Source organism: Myxine glutinosa, chromosome 2 (genome assembly GCF_964187855.1).
Source record: "Myxine glutinosa chromosome 2, kmMyxGlut1.1, whole genome shotgun sequence".
NCBI classification, from domain to species: Eukaryota; Metazoa; Chordata; class Myxini; order Myxiniformes; family Myxinidae; genus Myxine; species Myxine glutinosa.
This window is the reverse complement of record NC_136262.1, coordinates 28,005,040-28,031,290: the sequence shown is the minus strand read 5'-3', so window position 1 is coordinate 28,031,290 and position 26,251 is coordinate 28,005,040. Positions and strand designations below refer to the sequence as shown.

The following is a 26,251-nucleotide window of genomic DNA, read 5'->3' as shown; positions in this document are numbered from 1 at the left end:
TAATTATTGTCTCACCTCTTTTATTTCCCGGTGCGCCCCTTCAATTTCTTCCTCTAAGGCCACCTTGGTCGTTTCTATGTGCGTCCTGACTTCCCGTTCTTTTGTCTCCATTACCTGTGTCACCTCGTCCAACCTCTTTGTCAACCCCTCGTGTACCATCTGACATTCCTTCTTCGTCGCTATCAATTCTTTTTTTAAATCTCTTTTTGTGTCGCTTTCAACCCTCCTATCACCGCCGTGTTCTTTTCCACCTGCTCCCCTAACTCCTTTTGTCCCACCGTCAGCTGCTCTACTCCCCACATCAGGTCTTCTATTCCCCCTGTAACCCAACCGTACTGTTCCTCACCTCTTTTTCCATGCGCTCCTCACCCCGCTTTACCTCTTCGCGTACCCCCGCGACCTCTTCGCCCACTCCGCGCCTTATGTCCTCCCCGATCTCTCCTATCTCTTTGGTAGATGCCGCCCTCATTTGCTCCAAATCATTCCTTTGGGCATCCAATGTACTTTCCAACCCGATTTTTACCTCCTCTATCTGATTCCCCATCTGTTTAATTTCCCGGGTGGATTGCTCCCCTATTTCCCTCAATTTGCCTTCCATATTGTTTTCTAACCCCCCTAACCCATTCTTCACCCCTTCCATTTGGTTCTCCTGGGTGGCCATTCTATTTTCCAACCCCGTTAACCCATCCTTCATTTCCCCAATTTGATTACCCACGTCCTCCAGTTGGCCCAAATTTACCTTCCGGCCCTTCCAACCTGTTGTCTAACCCCTCAAATTTGGCTTCTAGCCCCCCCAATTTGATTTCCCATGTCATTTCTCAACTCCCCGATTTGATTTCCCAATCGCTCCCCCATTCTGTTTTCCAATCTTCCAATTTTACTTCCCATATCATTCCTCAATCCCATATTCCCCATTAGTATGGCCGCATGAATCTGCGCCATGAGGTCCTGCACATCCATTCCCCCGATTTGTGCAGCGGGCGCGACTACCGCGGCCACGTGCGAGCCGCCGCCATCTCGTGCGCCTGCCGCCCCCTCTACCACATCATCGCGTTCCTCCTCCAATTCCTCCCTGGGGTCCTGGGCTGCCTCTAACCCTTCTTCTTCTACCCCCACCGGCATCCGATCGCCTTGATCATCCATGGCACGATTTAATTTGGAATATTAATACTAAATTTTGGCCGCTCGTAATTTTGACCAAATTTTTTTTTTCAGATATAAAAATTTGGTTCGGGCCTCAAATCCCACTCCCAGACACCAATTGTTACGGATCCGGGGGACGGCACTCCCGTTAGCAAGGGGGGGGGGGTTAATCCCCTTGTCCTGTTAAGCTGGCCGTCTCCGCCGGTCCTGGAAGTATGACGTCACTGATGGCCGATGGTATGTAGGGTCGTAAGCCCAATTAGTCTTCATACCTAAGTATTACCACCGGCCGTCAGCGAGGAAATACTCCCGCCCGTGCCGCAGCGTAATTGATGGATTGCGCCAAGCAAGCGAACTGTGGCGCGGGCCGTTAACAATGACTAAACCCGATTGCGAAGCGGTTCGGCCAAAATCGCGCCACAGGAACTCAATGGGGAAATCACTAAAGCGATCGGACGAGAAGGAAACCAAACGGGTAAGAAATAACAGGGATTTATTAATTATTTACACAAAAACCAAAACCAAGGAAGAGAAGAACGAAAGTAATATACAGAAAATGGATGGAGCAGAAGGACACAGAGCAATTCCTTAGAACAAGCTTAACTTATTCCCACAGGACAATACAAACAGACTCACACGAATAGGGAATTGCAGGCAGGAATGGCTGGCCGAAGGATGAGGTTCAGGTCCGTGCAGAATGGCAGGGCTGGAGGCGAGCGGCCGCCGACTCCCCGCACTCTGGTTCACACGGCGGGGTTGCTCGCGGCAGCGCGTCAAAGCTTCATGCGGCAGGGGGCTGTTTGAAGCAGCGTCTCTCTCTCGCGTCTCTGAAGCTCTCTCCTACTCTCTCGTAACTTGCTCAACACTCGAGCGCCTTTCCCATAAGAACTTGCAAGCTCACCACTCCACAGAACTGCGGTGGGGGCTTCGCGCAACGGGTTATATGGCCACCCCCGTGGAACCCTCTCGAACCTCCTCGATCTTTCTGCCCCCGCCCTCTCAAGCCATGCCCACTGAGCCTTGGTTGGTCGGCAAGGGCTGGCTGACTCCACCTTTGATGACGAGGGCTCCCTGGCTCCACCTTGTATGACGAGGTGGGGCCACGCCCCTCCTCTCCGATCCTGGTCTCGTGGGCAATGGAGTTTTGGAGCGAGCGGTAAGGCGGCTGCGGCTGGCAGAGGCGCTTTGGGGAAATTGAAAAGGGGAACTATCTTATTTGTTTGATGCAACGCAGAGTCACTATTGGAAACACAGCCTTACTTGAAACACATAATAATGATATAACTACGAAAGGGCCTATGATTTGCTATGTGTTGCAATGTGGACTAACTAAGGTGCAATTATTTCATTTAACAGCCAATTAAGGGGAAATGTATACAGGGTATTTATAAGGGAATTTACTACTAAATTTACATGTGAAGGTTCTAAAAACCGCAACAATATATTTCTCCCATCTCGACTGCAATTGTCATACCCATCGTCTCACCCCTGGTATATTGAATTCTGCAGTGAGGCACTTGCTGTCAAACAACTTACCTTGGCTTCCTGGAAGGCATATCTGACCAAAGGCAACTTCAGATCATTCTACAAAACTCACAAGTAGAACCCACTCTCAGTTGAACCAGAAAACACATCTGGCCAACCTCAAGGCTAGACTTTCCAATTTTTATCCTCCCCAAAAGAACAACCTGGTGGTGCCTTGTTAAGTCTGTCACTGGAGTATGCTCCCCCTCCATCCCTTCCCTCACTTCAAATGGTACCACAGCTGGCTCTGTTCATGAGAAGTACAAATGCCTCAATTCTGTGTTTTGCTTCGAAATCTCACATACCCAACCACTCACTCCCTGTACCTAGGCTACCCTCATATACCCAACTGTTTATGGACTCTGTGTCTCTCTTTTCTGAGAAGGTGTGGAAATTTCTGGCAACCCTTGACACCAATTCTGCAACAGGCCCGGACGGCATCAGCTTATGTGTCCTAATAATCTCCTCTGTTGCTCTTGCACGCTTTCTGCTTTGTTCACCCTATCCTTTTCCCGAGGTCATCTTTCTTCTGCATGAACGTCAGCCAACGTCACTGCATTATATAAACATGATGCAAAAAACGGTTCCCTAAACTACAGACCTATCGGCTTACTTCGAATCATCAGAAAGGTCATGAAATCCATTCAAATAACATTTCTTTCCTTCTTCCAAGTCGATGCAATACAATGCATGAAAACCGGAACAGAAGGTGGCACGAGTCTCAGAAAGCATATTGCTTGTGTTGCGCATAACGCACGCCATAACAGAGGCATGTAATTACACATAACAATACAAGGACTGGTTATGTAAAATGGCCAATAAATCATGGTTCAAAGTCGGGTATTAATAGAAAATAAATGTATTTTGAATTGAGGGAGCAGAGAAAGTATGGCTTAGAATCACTGCAGCTGTGCATTAGGTTATGAATTGTAACACGAGATCAAAATTTTTCTTCAACACATGTGTAAAAAGTATTAATGAGGGGAATATTTTAAGGTGTTTGTCATATCATTCCAAAGTTTGGGACTAGAGAAGCGAATCTTATGCTGGAAAGATATAATTGTATACTTGGGAAGATGTCTATGCGACAATGATGTGTCTTACCGATGAATGTCATAATTAAAACATAGGGGCAATACACCTGGCACTCACCTGGTAGAATAAGCAATAAATATACTGCACTGACGAAAGGTATTTTAAACCAATTTCAATGCTTGCTACAAGACAGGGAAGCATGTAGACTCATATTAACATACTCATAAGACTTTAAACAAACAAACAAAAAAATACCTATTTTGGGGGTGAACCCCCACTCCCCCCTCCCCACCCCGTGTACCTCCTCAGACCCCAATTTTTCCAATGCCTTGGACAAACATTGGTACATCACGAATGATGAAGGTAGTGGTGAAGTTTCATCAAAACTGTGTATGTAGGTTCTGAGAAAAAAGCAAATATCTATTTTGGGGGGGAATGTCCCCCCCATAGACCACCTTAGACCCTGATTTTTTAAATGCCAGGAACAAACTTTGGTACAACATGGGTGATTAAGGTTGTGGTTAAGTTTCATCAGAATTGTATGTGTAGTTTCTGAGAAGAAAGCAAATACCTATTTTGGGGGGCAACCCCCACCCCCAATTGACCCCCAAAAGGGCAGATTTTTTAAATGCCGTGAACAAGCTTTGGTACATCACGGGTGGTGAAGGTTGTGGTGAGGTTTGATTGAAATAGTGTCTGTAGATTCAGAGAAGAAAGCAAATATCTATTTTGGCGGGTCAAACCTGGACCCACTTTGACCCCCCGTAGACCCTCAAAGGAGCAGATTTTTTTTAATGCCGCAAACAGACTTTGTTACATCACGGGTGATGAAGGTTGTGGTAAAGTTTTATCGAAATATTGTGTGTTGTTTCATCAAAATAGTGTGTGTAGTTTCAGAGGAAAAAGCAAATTCCTATTTTTGGGGTCAAACCTGGATCCACTTTGACCCCCGGTAGACCCCCTTGGACCCCGACTATTTTAATGCCGTGAACAAACTTTAGTCACAACACAACAAATATAATTTGTGACAAATTTGGTCGCAATCCCATCAGCGGTTTCGGAGAAGAAGTTTTAAGTGTTTACGGACGGACTGACGGACAGATTGACGACGCACCCATCACATAAGCTCCCCTGCACTTCGTTCCAGGTGAGCTAAAAATACCTTGTTGATAAAGTATGAGATCATACAATTTCAGTAAATTTGAGTGATCAGATAATTATTAAAATAAAAAACTATATTATCACGGTTGACATCAAATCCTTTTCTCCAACGGCCTGATCTCAGACCATCAGTTCGGACCCAGTAGCTCTAGCCTGGACGTGCTTCTTCGACACTCCTAATAATGGATGGAGGCCCTCAATGTCAGACATGAGATCAGGGCCGCCTCCCGAGGCCGAGACATATCTCGAGCTTTTGATGGAGTCTGGCATCCCTCCTTTCTCTCCAAACTCTCTGCATATGACATCCAAGCCAGCCAACTCGGCTCTTGGCTTACTGACTTACTCTATAGCCAACGCATGGCTCTCAAGGGATCCTCTCATCCTCTTTCTCTGTCAAGGCTAAAGTGTCACAAGGCAGTGTCTTGGGCCCAGTCATATTCCTCATTTTTATCAATGATTTTTTTTTTTTGTATACAGAATTGAGGCTCGTGAAAGAGCTAACATTTATCACACAAAAAAAATCAAACAGACAAACAAAATATATAAAAAGAGGGAGCGGGAGACAAGATGGGGAGAGAAGGGGAAGCACACAAACACAACATTTGAGAGCAGGGACATCGGGAGATGTGTGGGAGGGAGAGGGCTTGGGGGGACGAGGCGTGGAAAGGGGGGGGGGGTGGGAGAAGTATAAAACACAAGGACACCAAGGATTTCCAGGAAAGAAGTTGGTATTTCAAAAAAGTGGATTTGGGATGAAATTAGTGGGGGTAGAAAAGATCAAGGTTTTGGATGGGGGAAGATAAGAGATGGTGGTGAACAGCTGTTTTAAAGACCTGGAGGGAGGAGTGGGATTGAAGAGAGTGAGAGAGTTTGTTCCAGAGGCGGGAGAAAAGAGGAATGAAGGAGAGAAGGTGAGCAGAGAGTCTTGATTTTGGCAGTTTAACCATAAGAGGGTTGCAGGCAGATCTTGTGTGACCTGTAGGAATATTTGGGGGACAGAGCCCAGAGAGAGCTGGGGGGGCAAGGCCGGAGAGGAGTCGGTAGAAGATGGAAAGACCACCAACCTGCCTGCGGTGAGTGAGTGAAAGGCCCTCGGAGTTAGCTTAATCACGGGAGATTCCAATGATTCTGAACGCTTTGGTTTCAACAGCGTGAAGACGAGCTAGGTGTGAGGCAGGAGCACCAGCCCAGAGCGGAGAGCAGTATTCCATTGAGCTGCAGATGAAAGCCTTGTATGTGGTGAGGAGCTCAGGTGTGCCAAGGAAGGACTTCGCACGACGGAGGATGCCAGTCGGCGACTAGCTTTGGAGGCCAGATTTGAAATGTGGTTTTCCCAGGAAAGATCATGGCAGATAGTGAGACCCAAAAGCTTGAGTGACAGAACTTCTTGGAGAGGATTATTCAGAAAGTGGATGGGAGGGTTGTCCAGTCGGTCTTTTCGGAGAGACATCGTAAGAGTGTGGGATTTGTCAGGATTGAAAGACATGTTCCACTTGTTTGCCCAGTCTGGGATTTTGTCCAGGTCTGCAGAGAGTGAGGAGGCTGCAGACTGCCGATCTGAGGGTTGAGGAATGGAGCGACAGAGAGTAGAGTCGTCAGCAAAGGGATAGAGAGGATTTTCAAGTGAGTCAGAGAGATCATTGATGAAGACCAGAAAAAGCACAGGGCCCAGAACACTGCCTTGGGGAACTCTAGCCTGAACAGGAAGAGGAGATGAGAGAAACCCATTCAGGGCCACACATTGACTACGACTAGAGAGGAAGTCCGCCAGCCATGCGTGGAGATTTCCATGGATACCAAAGGAGGAGAGTTTGGTGAGCAGAGCGGGGTGCCAGACCGTATCGAAGGCACGTGATATGTCAAGGAAGACAGCTCTAATTTCCTGTTTGGCATTGAGGACCTCCATCCATTGTTGAGAAAGCAGAAGCAGCATGTCCAGAGTAGAGTGACCTGGTCTGAAACCAAATTGATGATCAGAGATCAAGCCATTGGAGAAGAGGAAAGATTTCATATCCAAAGCAATGATGGATTCCATGACTTTGCTGATAATTGGGAGAAGGCTGATTGGTCTGTAGTTGCTAGGATCTGTTTTTGCACATTTTTTGTGCAAAGCGGTGATGTTGGCTGATTTCCAAGCAGATGGCAGATGACCTTGAGCAAAAGAGAGGGTGAATAGAACAGAGAGAGGGAGCGAAAGAGCGGAAGAACAGGATTTTAGGACCCGTTGGCTGATGCCGTCAGGTCCAGTTGCAGAATCAGAGTCAAGGGTTGACAGAAACTTTTCCACCTTGTCAGGAGAGAAGGACACGGAGTCCAGGAGCAGCTGGGTATGACTGGGTACGGTGGGTACAGAGAGGGATGGGTTTGGGACACAAGATTTAGAGGCAAACACAGAGTTGAGGCATTCCGCATTTTTCATGTGCGTAGTCAGCTGTGTCGCCGTTTGAGGTGAGGGAGGGGATGGAGGGGGAACAAACACCAGAAACAGATTTGACCAGACGCCACCAGGATTTGGAAGAGGGAGACAGATAAGAGAGTTCGGTCTTGAGAACGGAGAGATATCGTTTCCTGGCTCTCCTGAGGATCATGGCGGGTCTTAAGGGGTCTTAAGGCCACTTTGAACAAAGCCCGAAACACACACTTGTTTCGGGCTTTGTGAAAGGAAATGAGATTTCCTTCCGTTGGATTTGCTTTCCACGAGACGAAGGCAAGTTGTTTCTGGGCAACAGCGTCACCACAAGATTCCGTGTACCATGGACTGGAGGAAGGATATGACAACTGAAGACGAGATGGGATAAATCTGTGCATGAGAGAGAGAGAGCAATTTACTTTGGAAGAATTCCCAGGATGAGTTGATGTCAGAGGCGGTGGAGATGGGAGACCGGTGGGATATTTCCGATTCTCTGAAAAATCCTGCTTTGCTCTTTGCTGATGATTCCTTTGCTGATCATCCTGCTTCAAGCTTATTATGTTCATCCACAGCTTGATGGAGTACTGCTTTCCCCTCTGCATTGGCCAAGGAAACAAAGGCCTTCAAGATTATCGCAATCTACTGCGATGGAGCTGACTCTGTGGGCCGATCACTATCACAGACAGGTAGTTGGTCTTCTACCGCCTCCTTTCTGGACTTGCACACTCTGCTCTTTCCGTATTTTGCCCCCAGATTTCTGCAGGGCTCACACAGTCCATCATCAACCCCCTTCTGGTGAAATTACCTAAATTGAGGCTAACTGCTCACCTCCACTCATTTCTTCCTCTTTTCTCACCTGTGGAATGAGCAATCAAAACAAAAGAAAGCATAGATTTGATGTGAAGAAAAGACAATTTACTGATGGCGGGGAACATTTTACACTGCCCTCTTATTCATTTGAGAAGCACATCGTGAGGGCTCGTATTAGATGGATAGTGATGGATGAAATGAATAAAATGGCAAATCCAGAAGAAGACGCCGTCTTACAAGTTCAATATTAAATTATTGTTATTACAAGAAACACCTGCCTCTTATGGGAGCAGCAAGTTGGGGGTGGCCATCCCAGCTTAGTGGAATGTTTCCTTGCACTCCACGAGTTCAACCACCAAGTTTCAACACATTTCGCCCAACAAACAAGTACACCGTGTTTCATCCTCCATGTCAAATTATTACCCCACGCACATGAAGCGAAAATTGAGGTTAAACAATTTGTTCACGTCCGTCCGTCCATCTGCCCATCTGCCTTTTTCAGTTTATGATCGAGGACAACTTATTTAGATTGAATGTTATATTTTGAACACGAATCCGAAAATGAATTGGAAGACAAGTTGCCGTTTTACCGTACTTTGTCTCTGAATTCATTTCAACCGCACATGCTCAGACAAGAGTGAGATAGTCATGGCCAAAAATATTGGCACCCTTGCATTTTTTTTAAATAATGCACCATTTCCAAATAATGCATCAAATAATGCACCAAAAATATTTTGCTATCCTTATGTATTTTTTTGTTTTGCAGTGCAACAAAACAAAAATCACTTATTCAACCAATTTTAATATAGAAAATGAGTCATTCTGCTGTTTGTGTCACGGTGTGTACCGCAATGAGCATGGAGAAAAGAAAGAAAACCAGAGAATTGTCTGAGGAGGTCAGACACAAGATTGTAGCCAAGCATGGACAATCTTAAGGCCACAAGTCCATCTCCAGAGACCTTGATGTTCCTGTGTCCACCGTACACAATGTTATCAGGAAGTTTAAGGCCCATGGCACTGTAGCCAACATCCCTAGACCTGGCCGCAAGAGAAAACTTGATCGAAGATTGCAGTGAAGGATTGTTCGAATGGTGGAGGAAGCACCTCGATCAACTGCCAAACAGATTCAAGCTGACTTTCAGACACAAGGTAAATCTCACTCACCGCAGGCAGGTTGGTGGTCTTTCTGTCTTCTACAGACTCCTCTCTGGCCTAGCCCCCCCAGCCCTGTCTGCGCTCTGTCCCCCAAGTACTCCTACAGGTCACACAAGATCTGCCAGCAACCCTCTTCTGGTGAAACTGCCAAAATCAAGACTCTCTGCTCACCTTCACTCTTTCATTCCTCTTTTCTCCCGCCTCTGGAACAAACTCCCTCACTCTCTTCAATCCCACTCATCCCTCCAGGTCTTTAAAACAGCTGTTCACCACCATCTCTTATCTTCCCCCATTCCAAAACCTTGATCTTTTCTACCCCTGCTAATTCACCCCTGGTCCACTTTTCTGAAATACCGACGTCTTTCCTGGAAGTTCTTGCAGTGTCCATGTGTTGTTGTTTTTTTACCCCTCAGGCCCCTCCCCCCTTGCCACGCCCCCCCCGAGCCCTCTACCTCCCACAGATCTCCCGATGTCCCTGCTCTCAAATGTTGTACTTGTGTGCTTCCCCCTCTCTCCCCGTCTTGTCTCCCGCTCCCTTTATTTCGTCTTATGTGTCCGTTTTTTTTGTCATTAATGTTAGCTCTTACACGAGCCTCGATCTTGTATACAAAAAAAACCAAAAAAAACAAAAAACAATCACACTCGGTGTTATAAATGGTTTTATCAGCGCACGAATGTAGGTACTCACCTGGTGATCTCACAAGGTTAACGTGAGAAGAACCAAAACGAGAAAAATTCGGCATCCATGGAACTTGTTGTACTTGTACCACAGGGTAGCGGTGCCAGCACCGCTCGATATGGGGCTCTTTACGGTCCCCTTCAAATCACGAATGGAGTTGATGAATCAGTGGCGAAATGTAAGTGATGGGCACGAGAATGGACGCGATGAGCGGGGAATTTAACGTGAGATGGGTGAAGCGATCGGCAAGGAAATGGCGCCAAGAGTTGAGAGTGAAACCAAAATGGCGGGAGGAATGGGGAACGTGAAGGAGGTCGATGGACTCATACAGGGGGTAGAAGGACTGATGATACAGCAAAACGAATGAAACAAACAGATTAAGGAAAATACCGACACAATAAAATAATTTTAAAAATACCAAGGGAAACCAAGGGGGGAACTGGCCACTGGGAGCCAGAGGTGAAATCACGTGAGATTTCACGAGAGCACGTCGCAGCATATGGTCCAACGGCCGAATTACGTGGTAATCTTACAAACTGCATGTTAAATGTGCCTCATTTTCCTCGGGGAGTCAGAATACTGAGTCCACCTTTGAAATGTGAAAAAAAATATTTAAGTGACACTTTGATGCACGCCTGGAACGTATGACGTCAAGACGTATTCTACCAGACAGTCAGGAAGCGCCATTGCGTTTATCATGGTGCAGTTAGAGGGGCCGCGTTTTTCTTTGTACTCGCAGCTGTTTCTAAAGCAACAGGTGCACGTTGTTTTCTTCAATTTGTTCATTGAAATTCGCTCTAAACAAGGTTGAAAGCTACTCAAGGTTTGGGGGTTGTAAAGAGTACAGTACAACTGAACTTAACGATCATCGGAACTGTACATTGATTGGAATCTGCTGGTACAGATTACTGAAAAAATAGTTATTGGGCTGTGTATAATGCAACAGACGATGGCCCCGATGGCTGAGGCCTGTGGTATTCACAAAACCTGTAACGTTTTGGTCGCGTTGGTCAAAATCATTTTGAGTGTCGCTTTGGTCGGTTTATGCTGAAGGGAAAACTTATAGGGGTGGGGGGTGGTGATAACTGTTTTTTGATCGACAAACCATCCTATCTTCTCTGAAGATAAGTAAGACAGTATTGTGGCGGACACGAAAGCTCACTAGCGCGAGGGCATCATTCCGCGCACCAAGTGGGCGGCGGCCACGCCCGAGGGGTAGGCGTGGCCGCGGGATATACACTGGGTGCGCAGCCCGGAACGCTCCAGTGTTACAGTGGAGCTCTTGAATAAAGACTTGCAACTTACCGCGTTGTCCGCTTCCTCCTTGCTTACAAGCAGCGCGCGTAACACCACGCTTCATTGGTGACCTCCGACGTTCTGGTCAGCTGTCACTGACCACCCGAACCCGCCACAGCCATGGCAACCAACGCGGTAGCGATAAAGCTCCCCGAGTTCTGGGAAGCTCAGGCGGAGATCTGGTTCCTGCAGGCCGAAGCCCAGTTCAGGCTTCGAGGCATCACGGCGGATGAGACACGCTACTGCCACGTGGTCGCCTCCCTCGGGGCCGGCACGGCCGCCCGCGTCGTGTCGGTCCTGAGGACCCCATCGGCCGACGACAGGTACGAGGCGATCAAGCGTCTCCTCCTCGCCACGTTCGGCCTCACGGTGGACGCATGGGCCGATCGCCTCTTGGACCTCCCCGAGCTCGGTGACACGCGACCGTCGGTCCGAATGGACCATGTGCTGTCGCTCATGGGCGACGAAACCCCGAACGCTCTATTCCGGGCGTTATTTCGACGCCAGCTGCTGGCACGAGTACGCCTCGCGTTGGCCGGTTCCGTGACAACGGAACCCCGAGCGCTCGCGGCCGAGGCCGACATGTTCTACGCGGCTTTGGACACGCAGGCGAGTTTCGGTGCGGCCATAGCGGCTCCCGAGCCCGAAACTGCTGCGGGTGCCCACCCCTACTACGCGACGCACCGCGTAGCCACTGAACCTCCTGCGGGTGCCCACCCCTACTCCGAGGGGCGCCTCGTGGCGGCCGCCACGCCCCGCCCACCACCATCGCGGAAACCGCGGCCTCCGGCTTCGCCGCAAACCTGGTGCCATTTCCACGCTAGGTTCGGCCACGAGGCCCGGCAATGTCGCCCGCCGTGCTCATTCGGCAGGTCGGGAAACGCCCGGGCCGGCCCTCAGTAGTGGCATTGAGCACCGGCCGATTAAACAGCCTCCTGTACATAACGGACACCTTATCCGGGCGCCGTTACCTGTGCGACACGGGAGCGCAGGTGAGTGTCGTTCCCGCCGATACGTCCGACAAGCAGACCGCGGGCCGGGGTCCTGCTCTGCTTGCTGCCAACGGTACGCCCATTCGCACGTACGGAAAACGCTGCCTTTCTCTGCGGTTCGGAGGGCAGGTTTTCCGATGGTCGTTCGTGACTGCCGACGTGCCTATGGCACTGCTCGGCACGGACTTCCTCTGTGCCAATGGCCTGTTGGTCGACGTAAAGCACAGAAGGCTTGTCCAGGCTGAGACGTTCAGCTCGCTCGCTTGCGCGCTGCCCGCCTCATTGAGCAGCTCACGGAGCGGCTCATCGAGCGGCTCGCCGAGCGGCTTGCTGAGCGGTTCGGTTCCGGCCAGGTTCATCTGCACGCTTCCGGCGGCGGACGAATTCACCCGCCTCCTCGCCCGTTTCCCGGCCCTCATGAGGCCCACCTTCTCGGCGGGGACCGTCAAGCATGGGGTGGAACATCACATCCCCACCGCCGGGCCACCGGTCTATGCCCGGGCACGCCGCCTCGAGCCGACGAAGCTCGCGGTTGCTAAAGCCGAGTTTGCTACGCTGGAGCGGCTCGGCATCGTGCGGCGCTCCGAGAGTGCTTGGGCGTCGCCGCTCCACATCGTGCCCAAGCCCGGCGGGGGATGGCGACCGTGCGGGGACTACCGCCGTCTCAACGACGCCACCACCCCCGACCGCTACCCCGTCCCCCATATTCAGGACTTTTCCGCCCGCTTGGCGAATATGTCCTTCTTCTCGAAGGTGGACCTCATACGCGGTTACCACCAGGTCCCCGTCAGGCCGGAGGACATCCCGAAGACGGCTGTCATCACGCCGTTCGGTCTTTTCGAATGTCTTCAGATGCCCTTCGGTTTGAAGAATGCGGCTCAGGCGTTCCAGCGCCTCATGGACAGCATCTTGCGCGACTTGGATTTCGTCTACGTCTATCTGGATGACATCCTCGTCGCAAGTGCGTCCCGCGAAGAGCACCTCCACCATCTCCGCACGCTCTTCGAACGCCTGGGCCAGCACGGCCTGATCGTGAACCCCGCCAAGTGCCGGTTCGGTGTCACTGAAATCGACTTTTTGGGGCACCACGTCACCAGGCACGGGGCCATCCCTCTCCCGGCCAAAGTGAAGGCGGTGAAGGGGTTTCCGCGCCCCCGCATGATCAGGGGGCTCCAGGAGTTCCCGGGCATGGTAAACTTTTACCATCGGTTCCTGCCCCGCATCGCCCAGCTCCTGCGCCCCCTGCACGAGGCCCTCCGAGGGAAGCCGGGCAAAGGTGACGTCACCTGGACCGAGCAGATGGACGCGGCGTTCGTGGGCGCGAAGCTCGCCTTGGCTAACGCCACCATGCTCGCGCACCCGGCGCCCGATGCACCGATCGCCCTCACCACCGACGCCTCGGACTACGCGGTGGGCGCGGTGCACGAGCAATGGGTGCGTGGAGCTTGGCAACCGCTGGCGTTCTTCAGCCGGCAGCTTCGCCTGCCCGAACGCCGGTACAGTACTTTCGACCGCGAATTGCTCGGGCTCCACCTGGCAGTCAGGCACTTCCGCCATCTGCTCGAGGGCCGTGCGTTCACGGCCTTCGTTGACCACAAGCCACTGGTGTTCACGATGGGCAAGGTCGCCGAGCAGTGGTCGGCCTGGCAGCAGCGTCACCTCTCGGCAGTGTCCGAATACACGACGGACATCCGGCACGTCGCGGGGAAGGACAACCCGGTGGCGGATTGCCTTTCCCGTTCCGTTGCCTACGCGGTCCACCTCGGCATCGACTATGCACGGATGGCGGCGGACCAGGCCGCCGACCCCGACGACCAGGCCTTGCGGACCGCCGTTACGGGCCTCCGCGTCACCGAGGTGCCGTTCAACGGCGCGGGCACGGCCCTCTGGTGCGACGTCTCCCTCGGGCGGCCTCGCCCCATCGTGCCCGCGGGCTGGCAGTGCCAGATTTTCGACGCCATCCACGGCCTGTCCCACGAGGGCCTCCCAGAGGTTGATCGCCGACAAGTTTGTCTGGCATGGCCTCCGGAAGGCCGTCCGCGGCTGGGCCAGGACGTGCCTCGCGTGCCAGCGCGCAAAGGTGCACCGACACACCCAGGCCCCATTGGCCCCGTTTGCGGTGCCGGAACGTCGGTTTGACCACGTTCACGTTGACTTGGTGGGACCTCTGCCCCCCTCGCGGGGTTTCACCCACATCCTGACCATGATGGACCGCACCACCCGGTGGCCGGAGGCCGTGCCTTTGGCGTCAACGACGGCGGCAGACGTCGCGCAGGCATTCATCGCCACCTGGGTCGCCCGGTTCGGCGCCCCCTCGGACATCTCGTCCGACCGCGGCCCCCAGTTCACCTCGGAGCTCTGGGGGGCGGTCGCGCGGGGGCTTGGGGTCCAGCTGCACCGCACCACGGCCTACCACCCCCAGGCTAACGGCCTGTGCGAGCGGTTCCACCGCTCGTTGAAGGCCGCGCTCCGGGCGACCCTCCGCGACGGCGGCTGGGTCGACAGGCTCCCCTGGGTGCTGCTGGGCCTCCGGACGGCGCCCAAGGATGACCTGCGCGCATCCGCGGCGGAGTTGGTCTTCGGGTAACCGCTGCGGGTGCCGGGCGAGTTCCTCCCCGACTCCACGGCACCATGGTCTGCGGCGCAGGAGCGCTGCGCACTGCAGGAGACCGCCCAGAGGTCCGCCCCGGTGCCCACGGCGCACCACGGGCACCCACCTACGCACGTCGCCCTGGAGCTTCGCACCGCGGAGTACGTCTTCGTCCGGCACGACGCCCACTGGACACCACTGCGGCCCCCGTACGACAGGCCTTTCCGCGTGCTGGAGACCGGGGTGAAACATTTCACCTTGGACATCGGCGGCACTCCTGACCGTGTCTCCATAGACCGCCTCAAGCCGGCCCACCTCGACGTGGACCACCCACCGCCGCTGGCTCGGCCCCCACGTCGGGGCCGCCCCCTGGCGGGCGGACCCCTGGCACCGCCCGGCCTCGCCGGCACGCCGCCCCCCGAGCCTGCACCCATCCCGGGTGCAGCCGGAGGCATCCCAGCTGGCATCCCTGCACCCCGGACGCCGCCAGTCGCCAGAGGGCGCTTCGGCCGGGTCATCCGTTTGCCCCGCAAACTCGCCCTCCAGGTGCGCGGGAATTCTGGGGGGGCGCGTGTGGCGGACACGAAAGCTCACTGGCGCGAGGGCATCATTGCGCGCACCAAGTGGGCGGCGGCCACGCCCGAGGGGTAGGCGTGGCCGCGGGATATACACCGGGCGCGCAGCCCGGAACGCTCCAGTGTTACAGTGGAGCTCTTGAATGAAGACTCTTACAACTTACCGCGTTGTCCACTTCCTCCTTGCTTACTTGCAGCGTGCGTAACACCGCGCTTCAGTATCAACATGGTGGCCGTAATGTAGAAATTGTGGGTGGAGTCTGGCAAGTTGTCCAACCAATAGGTGGAACACAGACGCAAGCACTGCTCATTTTATAGTATATCAGAGAAGCTGATAGATTTGTAATATTTAGGATACTAGTACCCGACTGCAGAGCCGCAATGAGCCGGCGAGGCCAAAGCCTCTTGCCACTATTTTACCCATCACTATGGCATCAGTAGGTTAGGTAGTTGGTAGCAGGTAGGTGTAGTAGGTACCGTACCTCGTTCAAAATGACACCATTTGCATTCTGGATGAGATTAAAATTTATAAAATTTCCTTCTTGATTAATTCGGTGAATTCCGTCTCAACTTCGGATATTTCCGGCCTTGAAAAACTATCCCCTCCGGCCGCGAGATTTCTAAAAAATACTTCTTCGTCAATTTTACAATATTTGACGCCGTTTTCAGCCTCCGAAATGTGGTAAAAAGCTTTTTTGAAATATTTTTTCAAATGCTCGAATCTCATTGGTTCCGGTTATTGGTGACGATTTTCGTTGAAGATAACCAGGGCCCGTGCGGGCCCGGGGAACGAGGTTGGTCTTAAAGTATTTTAATTACAAATTAGAGGTGCATAAGATTGTGAATCAAACAAAGACGGGCGAAACAAACTCCTATTGAACTTTTTCGCAATTTTTTAATGCATACTTCCGCATCCGGAAGATGGCGGCCTCCATTGAGTGATTTGGTTTTTGAAATATTTTTTCAAATGCTCGAATCTCATTGGTTCCGGTGTTTGGTGACGATTTTTGTTTGAAGATATCCAGGCTCGTGCAGGCCGAGGTTGGTCTTAAAGTATTTTAATTACAAATTAGAGGGGCATAAGATTGTGAATCAAAAAAGACGAGTGAAACAAACTCCTATTGAACTTTTTTCAATTTGTTATGCATACTTCCGCATCCGCAAGATGGCGGCCTCCATTGAGCGATTTGGTGCGTCAAAGCTTCGAAATTCTCAAGGGATCCAGCAAAATCTGGCTTTTCAACATAATACGTACGCGTTCATTCACAACACCAGTTTCGCCGGCTATTAAATATAGACCGCCTTTGGAGGCCATTTTTCCCCGCAGAGCAGGGGATGGCCTTTTTTGGGCGCCGTAGTCCCCTTTTTTGGGTGCCGTAGTCCCCTTTTTGAAACAATGTTTTATGGCCAGATGCCCTTCCTGCCACCAACCCTGTTAGGCACCTCTTGCGACACACAGGGAATTACCAGTGAACTGGTACTCAATTTTCCGACCTCGGAAGGATGACAGGCTGAGTCATCCCCCCTGGTGTTAATTCAGCGATCGACCGGGATTACGAACTCAGGATCCTAGGATCCCAAGCCGGCACCCGAACCGCTAAGCCAACACCATAGGACTGCAGATTATTGTCAAAAAGTGCCTTAAAATGGCGGAACTGGCAACTAGCTTCCTACCAGCTACTTTTGGTATTTTTTATAAAGTAGGGGCCTTGACAAGTTCACAAACCAAAAATACCCAGAATACCTCTGGGGGAACATGCTTAAATGACGTCATCAAAATGGCTGCCAAAATTGTAAAGTTTTGCATTGTGTACAGGTGCTGACGTGGTACCTAACCGTTTATATAGTAGTTTTACTGTCAAGAGAAAAAGCATCAGCCTTTTCCTGGGATGAACACTGTTTCATTTGTGAGAACCAGTGAATAAAAAGAAAGGAATAAAAACTTACAGCAGCGAATATGAAGCCAGCAGAAGTTCGTGAGAATGTGCTTACAACAATGAATGGTTCTGATTACAAAAATGATTCCCAAATACTTCACCGTGCAGTTAGTATTATTCGCAGAGACATAGAAAAATTACAACCAACAACTGAATACCCTAACACCCAAGAAATTGATCTTAATGCATCAGCTGCGTTTAATTTAAATATTATTTAAATATTTAAATTAAAATATTAAATTAATTTAAATGCATTGTATACAAAATGCATGCATTTAAATTAATTTATTATTTAAATATTATTTAAATATTATTTTAAATATAATTAATAATATTATTTTTTAATTATTATTAAATATTAATATTATTAAATAGAATATTTAAATCAGATGCTAGTATCATTTTATTACAGATCAGGACACAGGGACCCTCAATGTAAAAAATAAAATACAGAAACTTAATAAAAATGGAGGCCATCTTGATGACGTCACTTGAACATGTTCCCCCAAGGGGATTCTGGGTATTTTTGGTGTGTGAAGTAGTCAGGGCCCATACTTTATATAAATATCAAAATTACCTGGTAGGAAGCTAGTTGCCACTTCACCCTCATTTTCGTGCTCAATCTGCAGCCCTACCAGGCTAGGACATTAAATATGTGGACATTTAATTGTTTACATCAGGCCAAAGTAATTGGTTTGTAATAATAATAATAATTCGGGCTGTTTGCGGACATTTTGTTTTGCTCTTGATGCAATTGTCGTTTAACGTTTGCCATACTGAATGTTTCCCAGGTGGCTACTCCTTTCAAAACCCTTTCCTTTTGTTTTTGAAAGTTCCTTTCAAAACATTTTGGATAATATCTCGTGAGATTCTCATTCGATTTTCAATCGGACCTCCGGAGGAATCACCAGATATTCCTGTCAAACTTCCTGCCGATGTACTGAAAAGCCAATCGGTGATAAATCTGGAAGTATTGCAGTTGAAAGCGAAAGTATCTTTTCTCCATTCTGTTTCCATTTTGTTTTGTTGTGTTTGCAGGCAGTTGGACAACTTGCTGTTACCCATGGTGGTTTGGGGCTGTCGAGTCCCCCGTCACCACATTTCCTGTATGTTTCTCACGGACGATCAAGAAACAGTTATCACCGGTTGCCGGGATGGTGAGGTCTGTTTGTGGAACTTATCCTCCAGCCTTCAGGTATGTGGTTCTTCTGTTTGTCACACATCAATATGACGAATCCATTGAACTAGGTAATGTTGAGGGGGTTTAGTATTCGGACATACAAGGATTGTTTTAGTGAAAGTTGCACTGTTACACTTTACTTCCCATTCCTTTCGTATGGATCACATGACTGCTGGTTGCTTCATTTGGTGGGGGGGCACGGTTGTGCTGCTCATACAGTACCCCCTGTGGATTATTATTAATATTATGGTTGTCTACCTGTAGGCAGGTTCATTTGCCGTGAAAGGGGTGGTTTGCCACTACCTTCCAGCAGTCGTTAGGGCAGGAATTTGGAATTTGTTCAGGATGCCGGCGATGGTTTGCTCACTCTTTGCAAAAGACACAGTGGGATCATTAACATCCACGAACTAATGGGGATAGATGGGACACCAGCTGAACGTCCATACGAGCGATGGCACGCACATTGATGCCTCACCCTGCCTGTGAATCACTAGGAAGACAGTTCACACCTGGGCCAACATTTGAACCCAGGCTAGACAACTTACATGTGAGTGGGTATACCTCTGGGCCCTCCTGGCAGCTCCCCTTGTACATTAGAGCAGGACTTTGTGATTTGGCCACGGTAACTGGTGATAACTCGCCGACTTTTCGTGAAGGACACCGTGGGATCTTTAACATCCACCAACTAATGTTTGTATATGGGATTCCAGTTTAACATCCCTCTGAGGGATGGCACACACATTGATGCCTCACTTTGCATGAAAAACACCAGGATGACAGTTTATATCTGGGTCCAGATTCAAACCTAAGTTAGAAAGTTCAGAGGTGAGCAGGCTTTACTAAACTTTGCATTATGGTGGAATACAGTCTGACATCCTGCCTCTGGCATATACAATCTGGCATCCTGTCTTACTCTCCAAACTCTCTGCTAATGGCATCCAAGGCCAACTCCACAGGTAGCTTACTGACGTCCTCTACTCTCATAGCCAATGTATGGCTCTCAATGGAATCCTTTCATGTCCTCTCCCTCTCAAAGCTGGGGTGCCCCAAGGCAGTTTTCTGGGTCCAGTCCTATTCCTGATCTTCATCAATGATCTCGTTGGAAAAACCTCTATTTTTCTATTTCTATTTGCTGAAAACTCACCCTATGCCGTGACAGCCCTCATCCTTCAGGTAGGCCGGCTGATGCCTCCTCCCTCTCTTCAGACCTTGAGAAATCAGAACCTGGTAAAAAAAACTTGGAGGAAAATGTATTTCAATCCTGATAAATCTCACATTCTCACTATCTCTCTTTCCAAAAGGACCATCTGGCAAACCATCCTATCTTTTTTCTTAACAAGTTCCCTCATTCAAACTCCTGTGTCTTACGATCAGCCATGGTCCTTCTTGGGCAAAGTACATTTCTAAGTTGGCCTTCAAAGCCAGCCGCCGACTGGACATCCTCTGTCATATAAAGTCCTTCCTTGGCACACCTGAACTCCTATCCACCTACAAGGCTTTCATCCACAGCTTGATGGAGTACTGCTCTTCCCTCTCTGGGCTGGCTGTTCTACCTCACCTCTTGCTCAGTTTGACGCCATTGAAAAAAGGCCTTCAATATTATTGGAATCTACCGTGATGAAGTTGAGTCTATGGACCTAACACTTTGCCATTACAGACAGGTCGGTGGCCTTCTACCGCTTCCTTTCTGGTCTTGCACTCTCTCCTTTTTCCATGCTTTGTTCCCCTCCTCCCTGGATTTCTGCAGGTGTCACACGGTCCACCATCAACCACCTCAATCTGGTGGAACTACTAGAATTCAAGATCACTGCTCACTCTCACATATTTGTTCCTCTTTTTCCCATGTGTGGAACTAACTTCCATATGCTCTTTCATCTCATTCTCCCCTTCAGGTCTTTCAGACAGCTGTCCATCACCATCTCAGTTCATCTCCAATCCGAAGCCATGATGTTTTCGTTGCGATTTATTCCTGATGGCCCAGGAAAAAAACGCATTTGGAATCAAGTCACCAGACCCACCGCTTATGCTGAAATTGTAAACATGCACAATGAGGAGGATGCAACAAATCACCATTTTCGGCAAATCATCCAGTATCAATCTTTAAATACTCCAAAATATTTAGAGTGCTTACATTTGACTCACCTGTCCAGTATTGGGTTTTCCTGAGGGCCAATAGTCCTGGCGACATATAACACAACTGGAGCCATTTCAAGAACATCCTTATTTTGACAATTCGTTTGGAGCGCTCCATTCTCAGTCAAACAACCTTCATCGTCAGATATGGTTCAGTGAAATCACAGAAGGAACGTCATGGCAGCAGACACACTCCACCTCACTCGCTTTTACGACACATCACCCGCATGTACACCAGTCGGCGTTTTCGGTTCTCGCACCTGCCTCCGGGCTTTCATCGCTCGATTGCGAGCTGTCATCGTCATGAACAACTTTCCTCTTGAGTTTAAATGCATAAAAGGTCGTTCATACCATACTCATCACAAAAATAACAGGGTGAGCACTCTACACTTCATAACTCTGGTTTCTCTGTCAGTTTTTTTTTAATTTTTTTTTTTTGTATACTGAATCGAGGCTCGTGAAAGAGCTGACAACCGCGAGGGAAAGACAGTACAGGGGGACCGCGAGGGAAAGACAGCACAGGGGGACCACGAGGGAAAGACAGCACAGGGGGACCACAAGGGAAAGGCAGCACAGGGGGACCGCGAGGGAAAGACAGTTCAGGGGGACCGCGAGGGAAAGACAGCACAGGGGGACCATGAGGGAAAGACAGCACAGGGGGACCACGAGGGAAAGACAGCACAGGGGGACCGTGAGGGAAAGACAGCACAGGGGGACCGCGAGGGAAAGACAGCACAGGGGGACCATGAGGGAAAGACATCACAGGGGGACCGCGAGGGAAAGACAGCACAGGGGGACCACGAGGGAAAGACAGCACGGGGGGACCGCGAGGGAAAGACAGCACAGGGGGACCACGAGGGAAAGACAGCACAGGGGGACCACGAGGGAAAGACAGTACAGGGGGACCACGAGGGAAAGACAGCACAGGGGGACCGTGAGGGAAAGACAGCACAGGGGGACCGCGAGGGAAAGACAGCACAGGGGGACCACGAGGGAAAGACAGCACAGGGGGGCCGCGAGGGAAAGACAGCACAGGGGGACCATGAGGGAAAGACAGCACAGGGGGACCGCGAGGGAAAGACAGCTCAGGGGGACCACGAGGGAAAGACAGCACAGGGGGACCACGAGGGAAGGACAGCACAGGGGGACCACGAGGGAAAGACAGCACAGGGGGACCACGAGGGAAAGACAGCACAGGGGGACCGCGAGGGAAAGACAGCACAGGGGGACCACGAGGGAAAGACAGCACAGGGGGACCATGAGGGAAAGACAGAACAGGGGGACCATGAGGGAAAGACAGCACAGGGGGACCACCAGGGAAAGACAGTACAGGGGGACCGCGAGGGAAAGACAGCACAGGGGGACCGTGAGGGAAAGACAGCACAGGGGGACCGCGAGGGAAAGACAGCACAGGGGGACCGCGAGGGAAAGACAGCACAGGGGGACCGCGAGGGAAAGACAGCACAGGGGGACCGCGAGGGAAAGACAGCACAGGGGGACCGCGAGGGAAAGACAGCACAGGGGGACCGTGAGGGAAAGACAGCACAGGGGGACCACGAGGGAAAGACAGTACAGGGGGACCACGAGGGAAAGACAGCACAGGGGGACCGCGAGGGAAAGACAGTACAGGGGGACCACGAGGGAAAGACAGCACAGGGGGACCACGAGGGAAAGACAGCTGTTGGAAGGTTAGGACGAATGACGTCATGAAATTGAGGATTGCGCTGATTGGTCAGAACTCAGTCATTTATGAGCAGCATTCTACACTTTTCTTGAAATATTTATTTTGTAAAGTGATTTTAACATGTATATATTTCCAGGATACCTTTAGAACGTGACTATGATGTACACGCAAGCTAATATTCCTGGAGTGTTTGTTTAACATCCACCCAATTATGCTGGCAGACGGGACACCCAGCTTAACGTCTGTCCAAGGGACAGTGTGCTTCGTGATACAACATCCTGCCTTGTGAAGCAAAATCTGTCGATTTTGAGTCGGGTCGAGACCCGATCCTTGACTAGACAGCTCCAACCTGTCAGAACTGCTTCCTCGATGGGAATACAAAGAGAAAGAAACGCAAATGAAGAAGCACACCGTGAAATTAATAATGTAGAAGGAAAGCAAAGAGAAAGTTGGACACCTTTTGTTTAAGTCTCAACACATCCATTATGTTTTGTGCCAGGAGATGTGGCTTGTTGAGAGTTTAATTGCTTTAGGACAAGACTGATGCTTTTGTAGGTGGGGAGTACAAAACGTGACATTTTTGCAAGTTCTTTAAACTTTTGAATCAACCTGTTAAGTTTTTTTTTTTTTGTTCGTTTCTGTTTATTTTGTATTTTGTTTGTACACAAAACATTGATTCATGGAAGAGTGAGGTGAACGAGGGTAAAACGCAACACACCGATATTGGGTAAGTCGGACAACAGTTGGATTCAACAAACAAGTGAATAGATGAACAGTAAAGAGAGAGAAGAAGGAAGATGGTTACTTGTAAGGAAGAATGGTGGGTGGGTTTGGGGAGCATTTGTGGGTGTAGATTATGGGTAGAGAGGGCAAATGATCTGTGGTATCGGGTTTCCGTGGAGAAAAGAGCATATAATTGAACAGACTGAGAAAGGTGGTGATTCTACAAGTAGAACAAGGAGAAAAGACATAAAATGTCATAGTCCCCATGGTTTTAGCAAATTACGGAGTTAAAGGCCACCAGTTGGCCATTTTTGGTCAGATTACATAACAAAATACTCCACATATGTATACCATCATGTCTTGTCTTTGTGCCTAGTTTGAACAAAACCAGTCCATGCATGGCTGAGAAATGGTTGGGTTCACGTTTATGTAACAAAATGTCCACCAGTCGGCCATCTTGGATCTGATCTCGAAACTAATTGACATGCATATGTAGGCCATTATTCGTTGTCTGCGTGCTAAGGTTGAACAAAATTGGTAAATGCATTTCCGAGAAATGATTACGGATGTGTTCATTATTGGGGTGTTTTTTTTTACAACTAAAATGGCCGCCATTCTACCAGTCGGCCATCTTTTATCAGATCACCAAATAAAGTGAGGTGCTTGTGTATGCTATAATGTTCTGTGCTTTTGCCAAGTTTGAACAAAGTCGTACCATGCATGTCTGAGAAATAGTTGGGGACACCTTTAACGAAGAAAATGGCCGCCAGTCGGCCATCTTGTAACTGATGTCGAAAAGAATGGCATGCATATGTAAACCATCATTCATTATCTATTTTTCAAGTTTGAACAACATCAGTAAATGCAAGTCTGAGAAATGGTTGAGGACGTGTTCAATATTGGGTTTTTTTTAGCCGTGTCGCAGACGCTGCTAATAGAGTGCCCTCTGCTGTTGTTGTTGTTCTTCTTGTTCTTCTTGTTCTTCTTCTTCTTCTTCTTGTTCTTTCAGAGAAGACAAAACCTCAAAGCTCCACCCATTCTGGGAACCATAGCTCCACCCATTTTGGGAGAGGCTTCATATAAACAAATATCCACCATTTTATTAACTCGCATAGCTTTGAGGCCTGTTTTGTAGGCCCGTGGTGTCTTCCTCTCTCACACAGTTTTATTTCAAATTCAAATTCGATATATCATTTCATTTTTCACAGTCGCTAACATAGTTTTAGACTCGGTTGAAAAAAAACGGGAAGAAAATCCGATGAAAGTTGCCCTTTATAGAACGAAATGAATTCTCAAAGGCCTGTAACTTCAAGTCCATTGAGATTTTTTTTTTTTAATCGTGGCATGGTCACTCATACACCGCCCGAAATAACAGACGGGAAAATGCCGAGATATATATATTTTGTTTAAATCGCGGCATGGTCAGTCATACACCGCCCAAAATAACAGATGGGAAAATGCCGAGATATATTAAAAATTCGTCCATTTGATGACAATCGTCACGATGAAATATTTAATTTATACGTCGTCACAATAATGTGGAGAGAGGAGCATAGCTTCGTTCACGTGTCGCCACATACGGGAAATTGCCGAGATATATATTTTTAAAATCGCGGCATGGTCAGTCATACACCGCCTGAAATAACAGACGGGAAAATGCCGAGATATATTAAAAATTCGTCGCCACACACGAGAAATTGCCGAGATATATTTTCACTTTGCACAAAAATAACATCAAGTAATCGAATCAATAGGAATGTCCTGTGCCTATAACATCGACGTTATAGGCACAGCTGCATCTAGGCATTGTGTAACATCGACGTGGCTTTTGTTTTAATTAAAACTTTTTGTACTTGTTACAACTAAAATGGCCTCCAGTCGGCCATCTCTGATTGTGTCGCGAAACGAAATGATGTGCATATGTATACCTTCATGTATTGTCTTTCTGCCAAGTATGAACAACATTGGTGCATACATGTCGAAGATATGGTTGCGGACGGACAGACGTACGAGACCTCATCCATAAGCCCACATTTCAGATGAAGTCCAATGGGGGCTAATACAACAGGAGCAAAGGTGTGGAGGTTAGCAGTAAACCTGCATTATGGGCGTTTTTCAAGAGAGAGGTTAATTGAAGAATGGATCCAATTTGGAGGGACAGAAGGTGGAAAGAAAGTCGGGAGCAAAGTTGGAAGGGTGGTGGATTGAAAAACGAGATGCCACCAACTGGTTTGCGATGAGAAAGGAGCAAACACTTTGCCTCTGCTTCTTTATGAGAGGTGCCAATGATGTTGAGAGTTCTGGACTCGACAGCAATCTAGTGCACCGGTGTGAACCAGGGTCACCAGACCATAGGGAAAGCAGTACTCCCTTGCCCAGCAGACGAAGGCCTTTTATACGACGAGAAGTTCAAATTAACCGAGCAATTACTTGGCAGGATGAAGGAAGCCCAGTATGTGGCTGACTTTATAGGCCAGATTTGATACATGGTCTGCCTTAGAGAGGTCATGGCTGATGGTGGGGGTCAGATTTTCAAGAGACTGAACCTCTTTCAGTTGCTGAACATGGAAATATTTTGTCGAGCTCATTAAACTATCGTTCTGAAGAGGCGGTGTGAAAATTTGAAATAGGTCTTTATTGAATGATATTTTCCAAGTGTGAGACCAATGTTCTTTTCAGGTCAGCAGAGATGGATGCAGTTGCTTAAGGCCCCTATTTGGGATGGAATACCACATGACAGAATATACAAAGAGTGAAATCACCAGCAAAGAGTAAAAGAGCAGTAGAGATATCAAATATTTCCAGAAGGAACAATAATTGGCCCAAAACTTTGGGGTACTCCAACCTCTATGGGGAGAGGAGGTGAAAATATTGCATTGAGAGCTACTACCTGCTGAGTGCGTGAGATCCAAGCAATGACTGTTTGGAGGAAGTCAGTAAGTTTGGAAATAATAGGGCCTCAGATGCCATTCACAGAAATCCTGACATGCAGAGCTGAGTGCCGGACTGTCAAATATCCGAAATATGTGCAGACACACAACCCTGACCTCACATTTGAGATTCAGAGCCACCTCACATTCATTTCACATTCATCCAGATTCAGAGCCACCTCACCTCACATTCATTCAGAGAGATTTCTGAGAGAGAGTATCAAGGTAAATATAAGCTACAGGAATGTTCTCGTATCAAACTTTCTAGAAGGATATAATCTAAACATTTGGGAA

General features: G+C 49.1%; 1 protein-coding gene across 2 annotated transcripts in view; it reads left to right on the top strand.

Annotated features, from left to right (window-relative positions):
• Positions 1 to 26,251, top strand: part of LOC137421956 (WD repeat-containing protein 7-like) — a 523,854-nt gene that overhangs the window by 7,392 nt on the left and 490,211 nt on the right. For both annotated transcript variants that reach the window (XM_068108572.2, XM_078773034.1), the window contains exon 2: positions 18,346 to 18,502. In XM_068108572.2, the coding sequence (XP_067964673.2) occupies positions 18,346 to 18,502 (157 nt within the window). The remainder of the gene's footprint in view (positions 1 to 18,345; positions 18,503 to 26,251) is intronic.